Genomic DNA, 24993 nt, shown 5'->3' with positions numbered 1-24993 from the left:
CTTGACTTTTTGCTGTACTATTGACAGTGGTCCAAACTTTGACTATAGGTGCTCACTTTGTGAAAGTTTTGTTATATGCTAGAAAATGATGACATCATTCCTGTCAAATGGGAGAATTGGGCTAGATAAGCTCCAAGGTCTCCAATTCTAATTATCCATGAAGTTGATGCTGATATGAAAAATGAATTCTTTTTGGCATGCCAAGATTTTGACCATAAGGCCATTTTTACTTAGGAAAGGTCAGAGTGAATCAGAGGCTCTATGAGTTTCTCCTCCAATTTAGAATTCATCAGTTGCGTGGAAGGAGAAGTCAGCTCTTTTTAAGTGATTTCAACCCTGGGCTAGGGGTGCCCTAGTTTTAAAAGATTAGCACTATTTTAAAAGCCTAAGATTTAGAGCTTGAGGGGTCTTAGAGCTCCTCCAGGCCAACCATCCTCATTTTTCAGATAAAGCAACTGATCCTTAAAGAGATTAAGCGACCTGTCTATGGCCACATTGTGGCATATAGCTGCAGTGTCAGAGTTGTTTGGAATAACATAAGCTTGTAAGGCCATTTGGCCTACCTAGGATATCCATAATACCAAGTTGCTCCCATTTGATAGTCAACAATTGCTCAGCAGAAGATATAAGCTATTCACTGGCTTTTTTTTCTAGTGATAATTTAATTTGAATCAACAGGAGGAAAAGTCAATCTACATCAGAAAAATGGCTGAACTAATGTATATTTTTAAAGAAATGGTGGTTTTTTTATCTTACAATACATAGCTAGAAATATTTAACTGAGAGTTGCCAAGTAGGGGGCTTAGCAGAGATCTATTTTAATGAATAAAGATCATTGAAATAAGCATATTGTTTGCATGCAAACAGTTGTCCCAAACTTCTTGGAATCTTGGAAACATTTGTTCCCTTAAATAGATTTAACACTCAATCCATTTTACCTCCCCACCCCATCTTGTTTACACTATAAATTAACAAATTCATTTTTTCCTATTAAATCAAAACCTATATAGTAGAGTTGGAAGTAATGAGGTTCAGTGGTTTTAAGTGATGATCTGAGAGCAATTCTATTTGTAAATGCCCTCTTGTCTTCTTTTTATTTCATTTGCAAAATGATTTATAAGTATATTCTTAAATTATGAATTGAATTGAACTTCTCTTAGGTTGTTACAGTTAACTTTGCTGTCTTTTTTGGTGGGGTGCTGGGGGTTCCATGTGCTTTTTTTTTTGATGTATTATTCATTTATTTTTAACATTCTTTTAAAAAAATTTTCAGTTCTAATTTTTTCCTGCCCTCCAGGCCCTCCCTCACCCACTGAGAAGACAAGCAATATGATGTCAATTATACATGTGAAATAATACAAAACATATTTCCATATCAAACATGTAAAAAATCAAGAAAAATAAAATTAAAAAATTAAACTTCAATTTTCATTTGGAGTTCATCAGTTTTCTCTCTGGACATGGATAGCATTTTTCATTATGAGTCTTTTGGAATTGTCTTGGATAACTTTATTGATCAGAGTAGCTAAGTCTCACAATTGATCATCAACACAATATTGCTATTACTAGGAATGGTGAGCTCCTGGTTTTCTCACTTCATTCTGCATCAATGCATATAAATCTCAGATTTTCTGAAAACATCCTGTTCATTTTTTATAGTACAGTAGTGTTCCATCACAATCATTTACCACAACTTGTTTGCTGATTTTCCAATTGATTGGCATCCCCTAAATTTCCAGTTCTTTGCTACCACAAAAAAGAGCTCCTATAAATATTTTTGTATACGTGGATTCTTTTTTTTCCCTCTGATCCCTGTGGGTACCCTAGTAGCGGTGTTGCTGAGGTATGCACAGTTTGATAGCCCTTTGGGCATAGTTCCACATTGTACCAGTTCAGAACTTCAACAACATTACTTTAGTGTCCCTATTTTAATTTTGCTCTTTACTGTGTTTCTAGATTACTTTCTTTTGTATAACTCTCCTCACTACTATCTTTTTTCATTCTCCCTGTGCCTTGATATTCTTTCTTTATACATTTGAAAATTATGACTTCACTGGCATAGTATCTCTCTGCCCCCCCCATTTAAATCAATTAATTAAAAAATTATTGAATACTTGCCTCATTAAAAAACACTATCCTGAGTCCAGTGGAAAGTAAAAAACAGACATAAGACATGGTCTCAGCTGTCACAGAAATTACAATCTAGTTAGTAAATAAAACAAGACATACAAAAGTATATATGCTGAGGCATTTAATACTCAATCGTATCTGTGTTCTCACCCATTTGTTGGCTTCCTCCTTCAATGCCAGACTATCTTGTGCAACTCTTATTCATGGATGATAAGTGCCAGATGAATGTAACAAAATATAAGAGTTATAGGAGAAAGAGATGACTATGGCTTGAGTTTACCAGAAAAAAAGTTTCACAAATGAGTTGATATTTGGGAAATGTACTATGCATAGATTATGACTAAATTATCTTAGACTATCTGGTGCCTAGCATGATATTTTTCAAATGGTAGGTACTTAATGCATGGTTGTTAAATAAAAAGGCATTAGGTTAAACCAACATTTAAGGAATAGAACATGGAAGAAGGTACCGAAGGAGAGAGGGGAAAAAAAACACTGATAGAGGTAGAAAAAAGAATGATGATGGCTTGATATTCGAGTGTAGATCAGTGATTTAGGGTAGAGGTGCCAAACATGCAACCTGCATGCAGCCTACAGCAATTCCAAGTGTGGCCCAAAATCAGATGAAAATATAATTGGGAAAAGTTAACAAAATAAATATAGATGTAATATTACATTTTAAAAATTAGTCAATATGCAGTTTGCAGGGATTTTTATGTACAGATTAGTGGTTCCCATTTCCATTTAACCTGACACCACTGGTTTTGAGGGGTTTCACAACAGTTTGATAGAAAGAGTATTAAATTTAGAATCAGATGTTCTGTGTTTGAATCTCAGTTCTGCTATTAACAACCTGTATGGCCTTGGATTAGTCATTTGATCTCTCTCTGTCTTAGTTTCCCCATCTGTAAAATAAAGGTGTTTGGCTAAATGATCACCAAGTTCCCTTCCTCATCTAAGTTGTTTGATTCATAATTTTTTGCTTCAAAAACAGGTTGGATGATAGTATCTCTAAAATCCCTTCCTATGTGAGGATATTTTGATTTGGAAGCCAGAGAAAGGGAGAGCTTCAGGAAGAAGGGAATGCTCAAAAGGACCACAAATTGAAGAGAAAGAATAAAATTTGAGGAAAAGGTATTGAAATTATTGAGTAGGAGATTACTAATGACTTAGAGCAATTTCAATAAAATCAGTAAGCATTGCTTTGCTCCTGGATAGCCCTGATATAGTTACAGGAAATAGATAATTTGAAGTTATAAATGAATTTTGATGAGACAGTGATTGCATCCTTGTTTCTACCACCCCTCCTTTCAAAAATACAGCATAGACTTTTTCTCACCTGTGCCAAGGATGTCCAAGGTCATGACAAAACTGGTGTGTTTACTAATCCCAAAGAGATCAAATAAAGGAGAGAGAGACCAGTACGAACAAAAGGATTTAAAGTAGAACTTTTTATTTGGAGAAAGAACTGGAAACATTTGGGAGACAGTTGCTCATCAATCAGGGGAAGTCTGAACAGATTTAATATGTGTTATTGTAATGGCATATTATGAAATCATAAGAATTTATGAAAGGGATGATTTTAGGGAAATCTGGACTTATGTGAACTTATGCAGAGTACAGCAAGCATAAAAACAATTTATACGGTTATAGCAATATTATAAAGAAATTTATTACAAAATTATAAAGAAAAAGAACTTTGTGAGATTTGAGAACTGATCAACACAGTATCCAGTTATGTGTTCAGAGGTCTCATAATGAAGCATGCTACCTACTTTCTGAAAGAGGGAAGATGAACTCAGGGTGCAGACCGAGACATACGTTTTTGGACATAGCAAATGTGTAGATTTGCTTTGCTTAATTTTGCTTATTTGCTACGAGGATCATATTTTTTTTTCTGGGTTTTTTGTTTTGCTTTGTTTTACAGAGAAGGGGTTGAATAAGGGATTGGGCATCAGAGAAGAGCTAGCAATTCTGTTGCTGAAAAAGAATAGAAGGTCACTGAAACATTTGAAAAAATGCATAGGAGAGAATAGAAGGAAATTAAAAAGAAATGTGTTGAATTTATCATATACTTTTTTTTAAAACTAAGCTGTACTAGAAATTTATGGTTGCACATTAAAAAAAAACTAAGGTGAATTTAGAAATGATTTGTCTCTATATATAAGAGGAGGGAAGGAGTTTGGATAAATAAATAACAGATCAGAATACTTTAAAATAGAGACAGGTAAGTACAGGGTGGGTCATATTGAAAAAGAGCATTATAATGAACTAGGGGACAGCTAAGTGGTACAGTGGATAGAGTACCATCCCTAGAGTCATGAGGACCTAAATTCAAATCCAGCATCAGACACTTATTAGATGTGTGACCCTAGGCAAGTCACTTAACTCTGAGACAGAAAGAGGGAGGGAGGGAGGGAAAGAGAGAGAGAGAGAGAGAGAGAGAGAGACAGAGAGAGAGAGAGAGAGCGAGAGCGAGAGAGAGAGAGAGAGAGAGAGAGAGAGAGAGAGAGAGAGAGAGAGAGAGAGAAGAACAACTGGGACTTCAGGGTTTACAATAAAGTGAATTTTCCTTTCCTCCAAGTGATTTTTCCCCTTTCAAATCATGCTTATCTTCCATTATCACTCTTATCTTCCTGGATTTATTTAACATTTTACAATGTAGTAAATAAAGTGCTGGATTTGGAAGCCTGAGACCTAGATTTGAATCCCATCTCCAGTAGTCACAAGCTGTGACATCATTGGCAAGTCCCCTAACTTCTCAGGTACTTATCTTTCCTTAGCTATAAAATGGGATTACTAATATTTGCACCACTACAAGGTTTTTTGTTTTTTTGTTTGTTTTTTGTGTGTGGGAGAAATGTGATTCAAACTTTCAAGATTGTTAGCTGTGTAAATGAGAGCTATTAGTTCCTTGTCTGGTGAGAGTTTAGTCTAGGTAGGACAGTCACCCTGACATCAGTGCAAGAATGTCTAAATTTTTTCAATCTGGTATCCTCTCAGTTGGAATTCATGAATTTAGCAAGCCATAGTGAGAAGGCTTTGAGTGATGAAGAGAAATGGTGAGACAGCATTGCCTTTCAGAAACCAATGCTTGCTAGCCCTGAACATGGCATATGTTTGTGTTCAAGGTATGTTGGGGGAAGGTTTCCTAAAGCCTCATGGATGGAAATTGATAGAAATGATAACACACAAAATAATCCTTTGGGGAGCCATCTGTCTTGGAGCTGCTATTTGTCTACATTTGCGCTTGTCAAATACAGGGAGATTTTCACTTGGGAGAAGAAAAAATAATCATCTAAATAACCTTGGAGATCTAACTGCTCTTTAGAACTTTACTTTTTATTCACCCCCTTCCCCAACTTATCTTACTGCCTATCTTTCAGGGCCTTCTGTTTTGCTGCTAATTTATCCAAACTTCATTTCCACTGTTATTCAAGATGAATCATCTGGCGAAGGTACAAGATGCCTTCACCCAGATCTCTCTCTCTCTCTGTCTGGTTTCCGACTGTGTCTGTGACTGCCTTATCAGAATGCACCACCCACTCAGTGGCAATAAAGTTCCCCAAATCACTTTCCTGCCAGTTAGAAGGGTTATGGTTAAAAATAATGAGTTTTAAGTTGATAAACACCCCAGGAAGAAACTGGTTGGCAAAATACCTTTCTTTCAGTCAAATCTTCCAGTTTCCACCCTACCAGAAGAAGCAAGTATTATGTAAATCCCCCTGGAAATAGCCTAATGTTCCTACTTTATTTTTAAGTTCCATTTGAGTAGAGTTAGGTAAGGCCTTTCTCTCCTGACATAAACTCCCAAGAGAATTAACCAGATTATCTGTCTCTGACATTTCAAAAGTGTAGCTAATGCACCTTATTACAGCCTTTCTTTTTGGTAACCCCAGGAAGGAAGAAGGTGGGAGGAATAGATTAAATGCCATATGTTCCTGTGAAAATTGGTGGTGGGTTTCTATGCTTTCAGAAATTTTGGGGAAGTTTTAGCAAAGGGACCCTTTAAGCCTTAAAGGTTAATGTGTTCCTTGGTAGTGTTTATGTGGTTCTGTGTGTGTGTGTGTGTGTGTGTGTGTGTGTGTGCGTGTGTGTGTGTGCACGCGCGCAGGTGCATCGTTCTCCATTAAAATATGGAGAGTCATTCTCAGTTTCTTGAGGGAAAAATCAAGTTGATGTGTGCTCCCTTTTTCAGGTACATTTCCTTAAAGCTGTTTTCTTTGTTTATGTTTATTATGAATAACTTCCTGAAAAAAGAGTATTCATTTACTTCATCTCAACATAGTTACTACAGTACTTTGATAGTTCCATGAAAAGATCAATGTGAATTCTCTTTCTTCTTATTCAGATCACAATACATGGATGTCTTCTTATCCTGCATAAGTCTTGTCAGTCTCCTTCTATATAACCAACATAGCTCCTCTCATTCTCTTGTCAAACAGCAGTCCCTCTTTTAGTATTCTTTGCCTCTGGCATGCTTTATGCTTTGTCATTCAGCATCTTTGCCTTGTTGACTTAGCTGACCTTTTTCTTTGCAACATCTTTTTAAGCTTCACTGCTTGTCTTTTTAATATACATATTTTTTAAATAAAGAAAATGATTCTCCACTTAAGTCTGCCCCTTCCCCCATTTGTTGTTCTTGTTCAGTCATTTCAGTCATGCCTGCCCTTTAATGACTCTTTTTGGGGTTGGCTTGGCATAGATACTGGAGTGGTTTGTCATTTCCTTCTCTAGCTCATTTTATAGATGAGGAAACTGAGGGAAACAGGGTTAAGTGACTCTCCCAGGGTCACACAGCTAGTAAGTGTCTGAGGCCAGATTTGAACTCTGGAAGATGGTCTTCCTGAATTCAGGCCTAGCACTCTGTTCATTGTGCCACCTAGCTACAACCTATTTATAATCACCATGAATTTTTCCATTTGCCCTTTCAAAATAACATTTAGTAACATTTAATCATAATGACTATAAATGTATCAATAGTTTATGTTCTCTCAAAAGGGAAAACATGACACTAATATATCTCAAGTCAACTATATCACCAGGAACCATTTACTAAACCTGAATTTGTATGTATTAATATGGAATTATGCTAGCCTATAAAGCTACAAAGGGAAGTGACATAATCTTGATGCACTTAGAGAGACTAGTTGGAGAAATATAGCATCTACCACCTAAAGGATTAAGTGCAAATTTCTTACCAAGGTCTTCAAGATTCAAGACAATCTTGCTCCAACTTACCTTTCCAGGCTCATCTCCCTCATGTTTTGCTCAGTCTAATTTGACTTCTTTGTTGTTGAGCTGTCCAGTTATGTCTGACTCTCCATGGACCCTGCTATCCATGGGTTTTTCATGACAAAGATAGTGGAGCAGTTTGCCATTTCTCACTTCCTTCTTCAAGTGAATTAAGGCAAACAGAGGTTCAGTGACTTGCCCAGGGTAATATAGCTAGTAAGTATATGAGGCAAGATTTGAACTCAGTTCTTCCCTACTCTAAGCCAGGCACTCAATCCACTCAGCCAACTAGCTGTCTCTTAATTAAAAAGATGTTAAATAATCAGTCCAAGGATACACAGCTAAGAAGTGCCTGAGGTCAGATTTGAACTCAGATTTTTCTGACTCCAGGACCAGCACTCTATCCACTGAGCCATCTCTTTGACTACTAGCTGTTCCCAAACCTTATCTTCCACTCTTTCTTCTCTGTGCCCTACTATGGCTATACTGATGCCTTGGAAGCACTTTTCCTATACCTCTTTCTTTTTCTTACAGGTACAGCTCAGGTGTTAAAACCTCCAGGAAAACATCCCAAATGCCAACAGCAAACAGAGATTTCTCCTCCTTTCAGTTCTCTGATAGCACTCTGCCTAGATGCTTTTGCCTCTTATATCCTATCTCATATTATATTTTTGTGTGCATGAACTCACGCACCACCCTTAGATATCGCAAGCTATTTGAAGGCAAGGATAATAATTTTTCATCTTATTCTCCCCAGCTTGTAGTATGGTCCCTTGAACAATGTAGGCACTTAATAAGGGTTTGTTAAATTTAAATGACTGCGAAGATGGACTCGGTGACTAGCGGAAGACAATGAGTGAAATGAGCCTAAAAATTTACACTGAATTTGGGTTATTTTTTTTTAAATCTCTGTACTGTATACAAAGTGAAGGCTCAATAAATATGTGTTAACTGTGAACTGGAAGAGTTTCTTCCACAGAGATCAAGTTGCATAAAATTTTGAGTAAGCCTAGAATTCTTCCCTGGCAGAAAAAGTTCCCTTATACTAAGTATTTGGCTCCCAAATATGTAGATGTTTTTCCCTGTGAGCCATTGTAGCTTAAGGCTTTGTCATAACAAAGCAAGTCAGCCACAGTTACTAGCCATATAATATACATAACACTTAATAAGTCACTTGTCAATTCATTCATCAATGTCCATTGCTTAGTAGATATGTGCCAGCCATACTCTGCAATGCTTTCAAATTCCTTTGACTTCTTTCAGAAATGGCAAGAGGTCCTGTTAATTCATTTCCATTTCATGGAGAATTTTATGCAGTAGACTATTCTTAGAAGTCAGACTTGTAGGAGTTTGAATTATTAACCCTTGAGATTTCCCAATAACAATCAAATCCTTATTAATCTATGTCTCTTCAGACAGTTGGAAAACTGTCAGTTTTCAGTTTCATTTGGAAAAGCCATTACAGATATAAAATATATACTGTATTTCCTATCCTAATCTTAGCTGTCCAGGCACCTGGAGCATACCTTTAATTAGGATTAAGGTTCAGTTGTTCACAAAACTTCATTTCACAGTATAGTTTCCCTTTATGTAAAGTGCCTTTAGAATTGAATGTTTTCAGAGGAAATAAATGCTGCTGATAGATGGAACAGGCAATAAAAGCATCATCTGAAAATTTATTAATGTAACTCTGCAGAGCTGTTCAATATGGAAGATAGCCTGCAATATTTAGGAGTGTTTTGAGTGAAGAATAATGTGTAGTAGATTTAGATTGATATGCCAGTGGTCATGGGTTCATATTAGAGACATAAAGAAAACACTTTTTTTTCCTCTTATCCATCATACACGTTTAATCTAGAAGATTTTACTGTATGCTTAGTTCACTTTGTAAGTCAAATCCAGAGATGAAACAGGGGAGTTTTATATGTTTTGCCTGACAGTAGTAATGTTAGACTCTGAACAAATTGGGATGTTCTTTTAAAATCCTCTGATTTACTGAACTCTTCTTTCTCCCCCTTCAAAATTTAGTATGCTACAGCTGAACAAAAGCTGCCAGCTATCCTTGCAAATGTTGTTATGGTATTTGCTGAAGTGTTATCTAAAGTGACAATATAGTCTTCACACCCACCCCACCATTGGAAAACAAATGAGTAAATAAATCTCGGAAGCAGCTGATGCCCAGTCAGTGGTTGTCAGGCAGTATACTGGCCTATAAGTTCAAACTTAACTTGGATTATTCTACACTTTTCTATTGTGAACTAATTCAGTTATTGGTAATAAGGTAAGTGAAAGTGGTTTCTTAAGCTCATTTCAATGAGAGCTGTCAGGGTTTAGCACTGATTTCTTCCCCCCTGCCCCTATTAAAAAGCCAACTCAGTTGAAGAGAAGTCTTTCAGATTTTGGAGAAATGTCCCCAGTGGACACAGTTCAGTGCTTGATGAAGTTCAAATATTTATAAATAGAATTCATCAATAAGGTCATAACTATTCATTCATGAGGGAGGGCAGGTGGTAGAGAGGGACAGGGGAGAGAGAGAGAGAGAGAGAGAGAGAGAGAGAGAGAGAGAGAGAGAGAGAGAGAGAGAGAGAGAGAGAGAGATTTGCTGCATTCTAGAAAACCCTTAGCATCACTGATTCTGCTACCATCTAAGGTAGGTCCTATGAAATGCAACTTGCGATGTTTCTTTGTTGTCATGTGTTTTCTTCCTGCAAAAATGTTCATTAATTTTGACATCAAGCTTTAAGAAGCAATTATTTAGAATTCTTCTTCCACCTTTGTAGCAGACTTTCTGCAAAATGTTGGATAAATTATATCTTCAGATTATTTCTTTTCACTATCTGCAGAATGAGAATAACTATCATCATGAACCCATTTATATAGATTGTTAATCCAGCATGTCAGCATAGAAAAAGTAATGGATTTGGAATCAAAGTACTGGAGATTTTTGCCAATTGCAATCTGTGTGACCTCTGACAAGTCACTTAACCATTCTGGGCCCAAATTTGTTCATCTGCAAAAATGAGGGGAATTAGTATGAGGACTTCTAACATCTCCCAGCTATAAAACTCTGATCCTATGACAAAAAGGTATTCACAATTAGAAATGTAATGAAAGGGGCAAAATGGAATATTAGTTAATATGTCACCCCCATTCCCACATTTCTCTGTTTATACTCAGGGGTTCCACCAAGGAAAATCAGATTCCATTTGGAATTTGGTCACTAGGTTGAGTTTTGAATTTTTTTAAGTAGATTCACTCAGAGGGTGAATGTAGGAAGCAACATTTTTTTGTAATATTACCAGTTAGTGGGTCAAGTAACTTGAATTCTAGTTCTATCACTTATTGGTACCATCTTGGACAAGCCAATTATTCCTTCAGAGACTCATTTTCCTCACCCATAAAATGAACTCGGGGAGGGGTGTGGAAAACTATGTGTATTAGATAACCTGTAAGGTATATCTTCCAGCAATAAACTGCTGTCATTCTGTGATTTAGGTAAACTCATGTGCATAATATCCAATGAATATTTAGAAAGCCCTTTGTTTAACTCATACTTAATTCTATTGCTTTTAGATATTTTACAGACAGAAAATGACATTTGTAAAATGAAGGGTTAGACTAAATGGCTTCTGAGGTCAAATTCATCTCTAAAATTATATGAGTTTCTGACAGCACAGAGTGAGGGAGAAGAGATTTAATGAGGAGAGATAAAGTCAGACTTTTGGAAAAAGAGGCAAGAACCTTAAATTTAAGGTGGGTATCTCCTAGAGTAAAAGATGCCATCAAAGAATTTTACCATGGAAACAAGAGTCAAGCTAGTCCAAAGGAAAAGGTGAGACAAAAGGAGGACAGCCAGAGTGCTCTGCTGGTAACTTGAAATGTCAAGAGAAAACAAGGAAAGCCTCTAACCCAGAACACTGGATGGAGCTCTCTCCCCTCTCCAGTAGCATTTATAGGAGGACGTGTACAAAAGTACAAATTCATAGATGGTGATCTTTATTATTGGAAGGACCTTAAAAATCAGTTAGTTTATAGATTCATCTGAGACAGCCAGTTAGTCAACAAGCACTAATTAAATACTTCCTCTGTAGAAGTTATATACCACTGTGTCCTAGTTGCATAGACTGGCCATGTTAGAGCTAAGTAAACCTCCTTTTGTAAGCCATTCAATGACTTCTAAGTGCCTCATTTTGTCCCAACATCAAATCTTAAATAAGAGAATGCTGGCATTATGCCTGCCCCTAACATCTTGACTCAGTAATGAGTTTCTCCCAATAGTTGGCCTTCAAGCAAAAGCTGCATGTCCATTTGTCAGGTATGTTGTAGCAGGAATTCCACTGTAGAAATGAATTGAAATGGCCACTGAAATCTCAAAATTCTCTCTGTGAACTCCTGTTTGTGTCATACTGAGATAGTTCATCACCTTGATAACTTAGCCTGAAAATCAGGTGGTCGTAACAGAAGTAAAATGACTTTGGGTGATACATGGCAGTGATGCTTTGCTCTACATGGTGCGGCTTTCCGAGAATTTCTCCTTCTACGATGAATACTCACTACTTAGCAATCAAGAAATATGCTAATATGGTTCCTCATCTTTCTCCTGTCGTAGCTGAACTGATATATCCTCTTGCTGTTTGTTGATTGATGCTGTTTTACATAGGCCAGATGATTTCAGGGTACTTGAGAACAAAAGATGAGCCCCACCCCCACCCCCATGGGTAAATGAAGCATTATCCAACTTACCACTCAGAAACTCATCGCTTTGAGGCATGCGTTATGTACTGACTGAGAAGAAAAAAAAACAAGCCTTTGATTTGAAACTGGATGCTAACTGAGCTCCTAAATCTTTAGTTTTCTGAGCACAGGCTGATATTTGTTGAGGCAAACAAACTTGTGATCTTAACCATGTATGAAATATGAAGGAAATGAAAGTTGTTAGTGTAGTGGCCTTACTTTTACTCATTCTCTGCTGATTAAAGTACATTACAATGAAACTAGGTCACCTCTAGAATCAGCTCAGGCTATAGCACTTGGAGGTAACCAGGAGTGGACCTGACAATTTTCTTGATTTTTTTTTTCATTGGGAGTATATGCTTAGCATATATTTTACTAGGAATTAAACATGTATTTCTGGTAATATGTTTCTGTGAGTGAGTACCCACTATCTAGGTAATTAATTACCATAGGAACTAAAATTGTGATTTGGTTACTGATTGACGTGTAACATAAGTGATTGAATAGAATATGTATATTGGAATTTTAAAGATAGTCTTATCATGGGTATTATGAGTACATAAACATGTGCACATAAATTCAATAATTACTCTTCTTAAAATATAAATCATTATTTGCCTAGAGAGACTAGTCACATATTTTCTTTTCTCCATTTCCCCCCTCTTCCTTCCTTTTTGTCTCTCTGGGCCATTCGTTCACTCATTTATTTTATCTTTCTTTTCCTCCCTTTCACATTAAATATATACTTTAAATCTTGCTTTTCACCACTATCCTTCATTCAGCCATTTACCTGAAAAGGTGTGCAGAAGGACAAGAGGTTAAAAAGACAGGTAATCTTTCCATTTCTTTTCTTTATGGACCACTTAGAATGGAGCCTGGGGCAGTGCGTTCACAAAGTTTGTGACTAGTTCTGGAACAATATGAAGCTGTGTGTTCCATATCACTTCCTGAGTTTGCTAAAATGAGGACATAGCATAAGCCTTGGCTGTGTCTAATGGTTTTTAGATAGGGCTGAAAATGACCACAGAGCATTATAATTTATATGTTTTCAACCTTTCTTCCTGTGCTCTTGAGTCTATCCCTTCTCAATTCCTGGGTGACCTTTCTCCTTCATATCCCTCTTCCATTTCGCCAGTAGTATGATATAACGGAAACATACCCCAACTTGAAGTCAGGAAGACCTCAGTTAGAATCCCACCTCCGATAATTCCTAGCCAAGTCATTAAACCTACATGGGTCTCAATTTGGTCATCTGTAAAATGAATGGGTTTTACTCAATGAAATCAAGATTCTCCTAGCTGTAAATCTATAATTCCAAGATCTGTACTTGCTCCTTTCCTTTTAATTTCAAATATTCATGTTTCTTCTCTCTTGAAAACAAAAACCTTCACTTGATCCTGCTGCCCTCTCTAACTAACTACTTTGTAATTATCTCCTTTTTACTTGCAGGCTTTAAAAATGAACTTCTTTTATTTTCTCTACCTCTTCCCTCTTTACTCCTCAGCAATGGGGTTTCCATTCATATCACTAATTCCATTGAAATGGCCTTCTTGAAGGTCATTAGTAATTTGCTTCTTGCGAAATTTTTTTTTCTCTTAATGCCCTTTGACTTCTGCTTAGCAGTTGGCATGTTTTCTTGATTCTCTCTGTCTTCATTTGCCTTGCAGGGTGCTACACTATTCTGTTTCCACCTTCTACTGGGATGATACTTCCTCCTCAGTTTCCTTCCTTGGATCTTTTTTTTTTCCCTACCTGTTACCCTTCTGTGATTCTAAGATACCTACAGTATTTATGCCCTATAGTTCCTGGCTCAGTCCTAAACGAATATACAATCCACACATGCAATATCTCAACGATCTATTTACTCATTGGTACTTCTCTCCCCTAGTTCTGCACAGAGGTTTAATTGTATGTTTTATTTATTTTGTCAAGTATTTCCCAGTTACATTTTAAAAAAAATTTAACTTTCATTTTTAAAAAATTTTGAATTATATATTCTTTCCTTTCCTCCTGCCCCCTCTTCCACCTCTTGAGAAGGCATGCAATGTGGTATCAATTATACATGTAAAGTCATACAAAACATATTTCCATATTAGTCATGTTGCAAAAGAAAACACACAGAGATGAATAAGAAAATAAAGTGAAGAAATTATGCTTCAATCTGCATACAGTTTGTCACTTCTCTCTCTCCCTTTCCCTCTCCCCCTCTCTGGAAGTGGATAGCAGTTTTCATCCTACATCTTACATCATTTTCTTGATCAAAGTAGCTAAGTCTTTCACAGCTGATCATCCTTACAATATCACTATTACTGTGTACAATATTCTCCTGGTTCTGTTTGCTTTATCTGCATCAGTTCATTTAAGACTTCTTAGGTTTTTCTGAAACCATTTTGCTCATCATTTCTTGTAGCACAATAGTATTCTATCACAATCATATACCACAACTTGTTCAGCCATTCCCCTATTGATTAGCTCTCAATGTCCAATTCTTTGCCACCATAAAAAGAACTCTTACAAATATTTTTGTGTGAATAGATCCCTTTCCCTTTTCTTTGATCTCTTTGGGATACAAACCTATTAGTAGTATTTCATCCCAGCTGAAAAAATGAAGAATGGAGAATTTTGAAGTATAATGAGAACATGTAAACTTTTGCACAGGGGCAGTTACACAGCTACCTCCCAGAGCTGTTGTGAGAAAAGCCCTTTGAAATCATTAAAGTGGTTTGTAAAAGGGATCTAACATTAATATGTCTAGTTGGCAATAACTTCAGCCCTGCAGCTAGAGGGCCTGGGGTGTGTAAAGAGGAATGAGAAGTCATAGTAGAATGGATATCTCATTCCTCTGGAAACTGTCAGCTCTCTTTAGCCTCCAGAGGGCTGTCAGAGATGGGGTGAGAAGGAAACACCCAGCAGAGATGGAAGACTGAATAACAACATTTTATGGCCACCCCAGGGCTATACTAGAAATGCTGGTGTGTTGAAAAAGCTCAACAGTGGAGGTGGGGAGCAGGGTTCAGAACTGCTCTGCTGAGCTGAAGGAGCTAATTGGTTTCAGCCTTCACAGAAGCCTGAAATGACCATAGTCCCAATCTTTCATGATATTACATTTTCCCGCAAATTAATTAAATGGTTGGTTGTCCACTGACTTTAATGATCCCACTTTGAGGAGCTGGGCTGTTCAAAAATCAAAGCTTTGGTGCTGATTTTTTTTTTATTATTTCCTTTACAGTTTAGTGCACAGCTCAAGGGTAAGCTCCAGTGTGTGGATAAAAGTGCGATTAACTACATGACACCACCTGAGGCTTTTGCTAACCAAGTCACTTCTCCAACTGGGGAACAGACACCTGCATTAAAAGGTGGTGACCCACAAGCTTGCCCTGTCAGGGGGGATCAAATGGGTTACCTATTGTGCTTGCTAATAATGTAAGTGACATTGAAAGTGTTTCCAGTCAAACCTGGCCTCTAGTTGACTAAAGAATGTGGAGGCTACAGAATTATATACTTTATTTCTGGGCTCTTGTTTACTTTTTTTGTGGGATTATGGAAAGTGATCATATTTTACTAATTTCTCTATTATTGTATAGGGTATCACCGTCCTTCTAATCACTCAGGCTCTCAACCTATGTTGTAATTCTTGACTCCTTACTCTCCCTTGCTTGCCACCACCCACATATCTAACATGTTGCTAAATCCTGTTCTGTCTTTTCATATCTCTCATATGTGTCTCCTTCACTCTTCTGACACAGCCACCACCTTGTTATAGGTTCTTACCACCTCACAGCTGGACTATTACAATATCTTTCTGGTTGGGATCTCTGCCTCAAGCCTCTGTTCCTCCAGTGCATCCTCCCCCTCAGCTATTAAAATGGTCTTCCTAAAACCCATGTCTGACTTTGTTACTTCTCTACTAAATAAACTCCAGTAGTTTCCTATTACCTCAAGGATGAAATGTAAAATCCTTTGCTTTTAAAACCTTTCACAAACTGATCGCATCCTACCTTTCCGTATTCTTACACTTTAGTCCCTTTTACATACTCTGTAATACACTAACACTGACTTTCTTGCTATTCTTCCCACATGATGCTCCATTTTAGTAGTTGGTACCTTCTGACTTGCTGACCTCTATTCCTATAATGCTCGCCCTCTTCCTAGCTTTCTCCTGGTCTCCCTGACTTCCTTCAGTACTCACACCAAATGTAGCCATATTCAAGAGAACTTTTCTGCCCCCATTACCGCAAGGCTTTGCATTTCTTCTAAGATCACCTTCAATTTACCCTGTGCATATCTGGCTTGCATGTCTTCCCCATTAGACTATGTGCTCCTTAAAGGAGGTTTTTACCTTTCTTTCAATCCTAAGCACTTAGCAGTACCTGTCACAAAACAAGCACTTAATGTTGATTTTATTGTTTTAGGAAAAACTGTCAGAGGAAGAAAGGAAGCACAAAGAAACTTTGGAAGATCTACACATGGTGGTAGATGAGGACTCAAGGAGTGAAAGCAGCAGTACAGATGAGGGGAAAGAAAAGACCAAATTGCTGTTAGAACGATTGAAAGCTCTAGAGGTAAGGAGTAAAACAACTCCACACATAAAAAAGGACTCTACTTCTCTTATTGGCATTAAATTGCAGTAAATCTTTCCTTTCTCATTCTTACTCATGTTACATACTATTTCCCATCATGATTCATTTATTGAGGGTAAGGAAGAAAAATTTTCCTACAACTGAAAGAGTCTTTCTGTATCAAAAATTACAGGGTTTTTCACGTATTAATTAATTATTTTTTAGGCTTCCATAAGCTTTTGAATTCCAAAATTTCTTCCCCTTCTTCCCCTCCCCCCACCCCAAGATGGTATGCAATCTGATATAGGCTCTACGTATACATTCATGTTTTTTAAAAGCATGTATTAAGTAATTTTCATTCACTTCAAGTCTTGTTGGATCATTACTACTTAGGCTAGAATGATGATACTTTTGACAATTTCAAATTGCTAAATTTCTAATTGCTAAATACTTAGGGTGATAATGGTAACTAAAAGACTGACCCATATTTTTTTTATAAAGCTTTGGGGATACTCAGTGAATTGTTTATGTTAGATACTCTGGCCCAGTTTTATTCTGTGAGATGTGTCTTAACGATAACATGATACAGTAGAAGGAAGGTGGAATTTAGAATCAAACAAGTCAAAGTTCAAATTGCACATTTTCTATTTATTACCTGTGTGACCTAGATAAGTCATTTGACCTTTCTGGGCATCAGTTTCTTCATCTATAAAATAAAAAATCTTTGGATTAGATGACCTCTCAGATCCTTTCTAGTTTTACATTAATGATCTACTCTGCAAAACTAGATAGAAGTGTTTTTGACTGGTTCTATTCTAGTGCATTTCTTGACTATATGTTAACCTCAGATGACCTTTCACCTAAAGTCAAAGGCTTATGTTTTGATATCCACTGTAAACAAATCAAGATTCAATTGCTTACAAACAATAAAAGTTCACCTCCCTCATATTCCTTAATATGGAGATGATTACCATACTGAGTTGGGTTCTTTTTGGCTGCTTCTAATTTTCCCAAGCAGCTCATGGTAAGATTCATTTTGAGATCCTACTTACAGCCTCAACTTTTTTCCCATTCTGATTCTATTAGGTTCTTTCCCCAAATTTTCTTTCCAGTTTATCCAGTTGGATATTTGTCAGCCTTATATTTAATCAATTTTGTTTCTTCTGATCTTGATAGAGTGGATAAAATGACCAAAACAAATATAATTGGAAAAAAATAATCATGTTCCTAATTAGTTATCATAAAATGACATGTAGGCCATCAGAAAGTAGATACAAATTAAGCCCATTATGTTTGCCTTTAAAACTACTTGAGTTTATGTGATTTCTTAGATGTAAGTAAATAGTAAGTAAAAAAGTAATAAGGCTCTTTGAATAACTAACGAAGTTAATCTAAATGTATTTTTTTAAATTAACAATGGCTCGATTTTAAACCCAACCAGGATGGCTTACTATTTGTCTGAATATTAAGGATTTTTTTTAAAAAAACTTGTACTTATTGTGAAAAATGGGAATGCAGGTGATCTGTGGAATCATCGAAAGAGTTTGGTTTTTAGACATTAACTTCAACATATTTTAATTCACACTTAACATTAACAACATTAACTTGATGATGGACTAGATGTATTTCTAGAATTAAGGAGAAGGACTGAGTCATATCTTAGTTTCTTTTTCTTCCCTAGAATCCAATTCTAATAGCTTAGATTATATAAAGCTCATCCCGGCCTCCATCTCCTCATTTGGAAAATGCAAGAATTCAAATATATGATCTTTCTAGCACCTCATAAATTGCCTGGTATATAGTTGGCACTTAATAATTATGTTGATAAATTGAGTCTTTCTATCTCAAAATCCTAAGTAACCTGCAAGTATTTACTTATTTTAGTAATTAATATGATCATTTCTGGCTCTTAGGCCAATTTATCAAGATAGTGAATAATTATGTTTCTTTTTAAGTTCCCAGTAGCAAAAACCCTTAAATGCTCACTGGATTTGTAAAGGAAAAAGTAGACATTCTTGTTCTCATAGACTTTGTAAATATGACAAATATTTTTGAATCCAATATTGGTTAGATCACATATGAAGACATAAAACAAACTGTGACATTGAAAGGTCTTACTAAATTACATGACTGTGATAATGTATGATTTTTTCATTAATTTCCTTTAGTAGAAATATAGGTGTTTATTTTTTAAGGATTCTTGGATATTATATGTGACCCTCTTTAAAAAAAAATCTTCACTACTCTTTATTCTTGTAGAAAATACCAAGGGGGGCAGCTAGGTGGTGCAGTAGAGAGAGCACCAGCCCTAAAGTCAGGAGGACCTGAGTTCAAATTAGGCCCCAGACCAAATACTTGACACTTATTAGCTGTGTGACCCTGGGCAAATCATTTAACCCCAATTGCCAAATAAATAAATGAATGAATGAATGAATGAATGAATGAATGAATGAATGAATGCATGAATGCATGAATAAATAAATAAATAGAAACATAAATAAATAAATAAATAAGAACATAGAAAGAGCTTTAGCATATACACATGTTTAGGTATGTGTACATGTATAAATACACATATATGGCAAATATTGGTCTCATTTTAAGTTTACTTTGAACTAGTGAAATTCAGTAAGCAGTATACTACTTAATTTTATTTTTATTATATTTATAACATGTGTTCACTATATGTTGCCCTTTGGGTACATTTATAGGCAAAATGGCTATAGCTTTTATAGCTTATAGTCTAACACTGTGACAGATTAAGCACACTGACTCACATACTTAAGAAAAAATCTACCTTGGGAAGATGCAGGAGTGAGTCAACAAATCCATGAGCTGCTATGATGAGGAGCTTTGTTATTGTCAACCAAAGGCCTAGAAATAAGAACATTCTTCCCAACGTATATTTAAAAAAAAATACAACTACATTTGAAATTGGAAATGCAAGGCTGGCAGTTGGGATGGGGAACAGGAGATGGCCAGTCAATTGGCAATTTAGTATATGTGTGTGTGTGTGTGTGTGTGTGTGTGTGTGTGTGTGTGTTCCCGAAATGGGAAATTCAAATTTAGGGGAAGTCCTGATGACAAAAAGTCATTCAGCTTTCTAACTTAACCATAAAAGTGCTACAAGGTAGAGTAAATGTGGAAGGGGGGAAGACTTTTCTCCTCTTTGCTACCTTTCCTCTTCACTATCCTTTTCTTTCTTTCATCAGTATATTACTTTCCCACTAAGGCACTGGTGTGCAAACTGTAGATACTTAATTATGTTTGCTAAATGAATTGAATTGAATTGAATTACTCTTCTCCTGGTGAATTAAGTGCTTTCTCAGTCAAGGGAAGTTGGTAGTAGAATTTTAATCTTTATATTGGGAGAATAAAAAGACATAGGATTAGGATATGTTCTCTGCCCAGCCAGAGTCACACTTGAATACATGCAATACTCTTGTTCCAAGTCCTCAGGTCTTGAAGAATTGCTATTTATGGTCTTCTGTTAATCTGATGACCCACTGGAAGAAAATGAAAAACTTAAAATCCAGCTTGCTTTGAATTCCTCTTAGATCCTTCATATATTCTGATAGGTTTGGGAATTTTTTTTTTTGGTCACATCATAGATTTGGGTTTTTAAGACTTTGTTATTTGTTATTTAATTTTATTATTGGAATACTTATTCCTCAATAATAATCAGGTAGTATTTATTTTCTTTTGGCCTCCTCCTTTGAGTAGTTGGACTCAATTAATTGAAATTTAATTTGGTAAACATTTATCTTAAGCACCTACCTTGTAGGTAAGGCACTGCTTTAACTCTGAATATACAAAGACAAAAACTAGCACAACTCCACTACTTACAGAGGCACCATGGCACAGTAGAAGAGTAATAGCCTTGGAGTCAGGGCAAACAGGACCACTGACTAGTCACTTAAACTTTCAAAGTCTTCATCTTCTTATCTGTAAAATTAGGGCAATAATATCCTTATTTCCTAAGTCACAGGGTGATTGCAAGAATCAAATGTGATAATGTATGTGCAGAACTATATAAATATAGAATATTGTGATTATTACTGTTTAATTGGGTATAACATGTATATAAGGAAGCATATAAGGCAGAGTACTGTAAGAATGAAAAAGGAAAGATTAAGTTTATGTTCAAATTTGATAGTAGGGAATATTTTTTACTCAGTTATCCTTGGCTTTTCTTAAATACATGTAATTATTTGAATAGCTATTTTTTTTTATTTTTTAGGCAATTGGGGTTAAGTGAATTGCCCAGGGTCACATAGCTAGTAAGTGTCAAGTGTTTGGTCTGAGGCTGAATTTGAACTCAGGTTCCTCCTGACTTCAGGGTTGGTGCTCTATCCACTGAGCAAACTAGCTGCCCCTTGAATAGCTATTTAGAACCATTTATTAATAGCTACTATATTTGAAAGATGATATAAAAAAGGATGATGTAAAATTTATAGCTTGATTTGAAATATATTTCGAGATCTTATTAATTAGTTTTAAGTGCTCCTAGTCATTGATTAGTCTGATTTTACCTTTACCCAGAATTAAATAGATTCAATCCAGGATCTTTTAACTTAAATCAAAAGCCCTATCCTTATATACTTAGTACTAGAACACAGGAGCTCAAAGCAGCTTGTTATCAAAAGCCCAGTCATATGCCTTCCCTCTAGCCTTTATCCTTTATCATTACCACAACTTACAGTTCATTCTCCATAGGCTCTTAGTTAATAAGAAAGATGGTTTAATTTGTCCTTTCTAGCATTCCTTTTCAAGAGAGACAATAACACCATGTTCCCTTCTCCCCTGAATCTTTTCCCATATTGTGGCAAAACAGGGAAAGAATGAAAAACGACGTAGAGTGTGCTATGGTTAGTCTGTAATAAAACTCCATAATTGTCTTTTTCCAATGAGTATTTTCTGTTAGGTCGCTTCTAAGTCACACAAAGCTCCTCTGGCTAGCAGGTATCTACCTGCTAGGAATTTACTCATTAATTTGCATCGTGTGGCTTCCTAGCAACTGTCACAGAGACAATTAGATTTTTTAAAAATGGACTTCTTTTTAAAAATTCCAATATATATATGGGATATGCTTTAAAAAATATATCAAAGCAGAACATAAAAGGTTTTTCAACAGATAGTGATTTATCCACAGCAGGTTGGAGAGCAAACATTCTTCAAAAATAGGAACCTCAGAAACATTGGGTCAATGAGTCTAGGGAGATTATCTAAACTTAGACACGACAACACAAATGTTTACTTACAAAGACGACTTTCCCACTAACCTCCTAAGCCTAGCTATGGCATTCTAGGCAGCCTCTCTACTTCTTTTCTTGAGGACTGAAATAAGTCAGTAAACCAGCAGTTATTGAGCTCTTTTCCAGGGAGGACTGACACAGATGATTTCAAATTTTTCTTTTAGAGTTAGCATTCCATTATTCCTGGGAACACATAACAGGAGTCAGAGAGCATTCAAAATGTTTTAAGGCCATTACATGATTTTGTAGCTTTTATTAATGATAATAACTAACATTTCTATAGTGCTTTGAACTTGTCAAAGTGCTTTCCCTATATTATATAATCTGATCTTCTCAATAATCCTCTAAGATTGTTGTTATCCCTATGTTTCAAATGATGATACTTAGAGTAAAAGAGTTTAAATGGCTTACCCAAGGTCACACAACTAGTAAATCCCAGAAACAGCACTTGAAACCAAGACTTCCTGACTCAAAGTTCAGGCTTCTTTCCAATATGTGGCTCCTGATAATAAATGATTTTGACTCATGAGGTTCAGTTTCTTTTTCTTTGTGGTATGAGGATGATGCTTCCTTCTTGGAGGTTATGTCAGCAGAATGAGAGCTCAAGATAGGTTCTACCATGCTGATAAATCTTCACTTATGATCTGCAAGCAGATTTTTTCCTGCCTTTCCAACCTAGCCAAGTAACCAGTAGAACATCCCCCATCCTTAGGAGATGAATTATTTTTACAAAGCAGAAAAAAAGTATAAATTGGCTGTCAGCCCTATGTGGCCCCTTTAACTTCTGTGATGATGGAATAGGAACAAGAAAGGGGGTGAGGAAGAACATACGGAGAATTACAGAGTTTTGAGACTGTTTGTAACCAGTAACTTGACAGGTGGTAGTCTAAAGGTGAAGCCTTGGTCCAGTGACCAATAGGTGGACCAGTAACTGGGAGACCTGAATCATACTAACAATAGAATTATCACCATAAAGAAAGTCATAAAAATAACAATAACTAGCTTTTAAATAGTTTCAAGATCTGCAAAATATTGTATGTGTGCATCATCTAATTTATTTCTCTCACCAACCCTATGAGGTAGGTGTTATTCTTATCCCCATTTTTTAGATGAGGAAACTGAATCTGAGAAAAGTTAAATTACCTACTTAGAGTTATATAGATAATATATTTTTGAAGTAGGATATGAATCCCCAATCTTCCTGACTCTAAGTGTATTATTCTAGGAGGAAATTGGAGCTAAGTGAAAGAAGGACTTCCAGGTTTTCCTTGGAAAGATAGATAAAGGAATCAGAAGACAGGATTTTATTCAGATTGCAGAACTAATGATACCCACAAGAACAAAATCTCAACATTTGCTTAAACATCTATTGCAGAGTATGGTAAGGTTGAGAAATTCTACAAAAGAGCTCAATGAAACCTTCTAAGTTAAACAACATATATTCAGTGGCTTCAATGCAAAAGTGGGCATAGGGGAAGATGATGAAAAAATATATTGGAAACATGATTCAGGGGCAAGAAATGAGATTAAAAGTTTGTAGACTGGACAGAAGTTTCACTCATACTTTAGAAAGGATCAAGAGGTATTGGACATGACAAGCATTGAATAACATCATAAATGGTGGAATTTATTATGTTCTAAACACAAACAAATGGTTAGTGATATGGTGGTCATTTCTGAATCAGTTGTCAGTATGCCATCAAAATACTGACTTGTTAGACCCAAGAACAAAATCAATACCATATCAGGAGAAAGGATGAAAATGAGAATATATACAACCCAAGTTGAGGGCAACTCCAAACTAATCTATTTCAACTAGCTGTACTTTTTTTCTTTATCTATTGCACATTTTGCACCATTTATATAAACTAGCACCATTTCCTAAGGGTGATTAAACTGTTATTAATTCATCCTCACAATGAAGACACCAAAAGAGGTTAGAATTAATAATACTGATAACATATTTATGAAGCACACTTGAGGTTTGAAAAGTGTTTTCTCTAGGTTATCTCATTTGATTATCCCTTCAAAAGTGGACAATCTGCCTCTTCTAGAAAATATTTCATCTCCTTGCAAAGCAAGAAAATATAAGAGCCAAGGCCAGAGTCTGTTGGAATAGAAACTTGTTTATAAAAGCTTACATAGGGTAATGTCGGGTGATTCTGAGCAGTATTACCTGGTAAAACAGCAAGAACTAGAAGAGAAAAGTTTATAGAAAGTTAGTTGAGAGACTCAATTAAACCAAATTACCCTTGGGCTTTTAAGGATGAAACTAGAAAGAGGACCAAAAAAAAAGGATGAAAATAAACTAGATCTGTGATGATTTCTGTAACAAACTCTTTTCTCCATCAATGACAATGGAAGTACCACCTTTTTGAAGTCAATCTCTGAAGTGTTGTGCAATGTGTGGAAGTAGAAATGTCACTAATGAAGGCAAATATTAGATAATGAGCTCATTGAAAACAGGGACTGTTTTCACTATTCTTTATATCCCCAGTTCTTAGAACAGTGTCTGACATATGGCAAGCTCTTAATATAGCCCTGTTGACTTGCTCGTTGACTTAAATAACTTCTTTTTAGATCAAATATACCCAGAGGAGTCAGTATTGGAGTCAAGACAATTTTGTGAATATAGAGTTACTGATTTTTTAAGATACCTGAAAGAAGGAAGGATACAAATTCTTGGGGTAAACAAACAAACAAACAAACTCAAAACTTGTTATCAAAAAATGATCAAGAAAATATCAATAACTATTGATCAGTATCCATGTTTTCGCTAACATCCCAATAATTTATACTTTTGTCAAGGGTATCATTGATGAAGATAGACAGTAAATACACAGTTCTTATATTGTTTAACAAACTGCATTTTTATATTCACATAATTTATTTAATGGTGCAAAGAAAACAAGATCTCCACATCCATGTTTGTTGGGTTTTTTTTTTTGTCAAAAGCAGCCATGATTTGGTGGAATGAAATGCTACCCTATTAGGATCTCCTCAAAAAAAAAAGTTGTCCTTTATACAAATATACAAATCAAACAAAAATTCTTTAACGATATTGATGATTTTCTTCAGGG

The 24993-nt window shown here is 35.9% G+C and overlaps 1 protein-coding gene across 5 annotated transcripts in view; it reads left to right on the top strand.

Annotated features, from left to right (window-relative positions):
• NCKAP5 (NCK associated protein 5) overlaps window positions 1-24993 on the top strand; it is a 1104295-nt gene that overhangs the window by 786270 nt on the left and 293032 nt on the right. For all 5 annotated transcript variants that reach the window (XM_021009468.2, XM_021009467.2, XM_021009473.2 and 2 more), the window contains one exon: window positions 16512-16661. In XM_021009468.2, the coding sequence (XP_020865127.1) occupies window positions 16512-16661 (150 nt within the window). The remainder of the gene's footprint in view (window positions 1-16511; window positions 16662-24993) is intronic.

The sequence above is a fragment of the Phascolarctos cinereus genome, unplaced genomic scaffold (genome assembly GCF_003287225.1).
Source record: "Phascolarctos cinereus isolate Bilbo 61053 unplaced genomic scaffold, phaCin_HiC Scaffold_726;HRSCAF=1367, whole genome shotgun sequence".
NCBI lineage: Eukaryota > Metazoa > Chordata > Mammalia > Diprotodontia > Phascolarctidae > Phascolarctos > Phascolarctos cinereus.
Note: the sequence above shows the minus strand (reverse complement) of the source record. Positions and strands in the feature narration are given on the sequence as shown.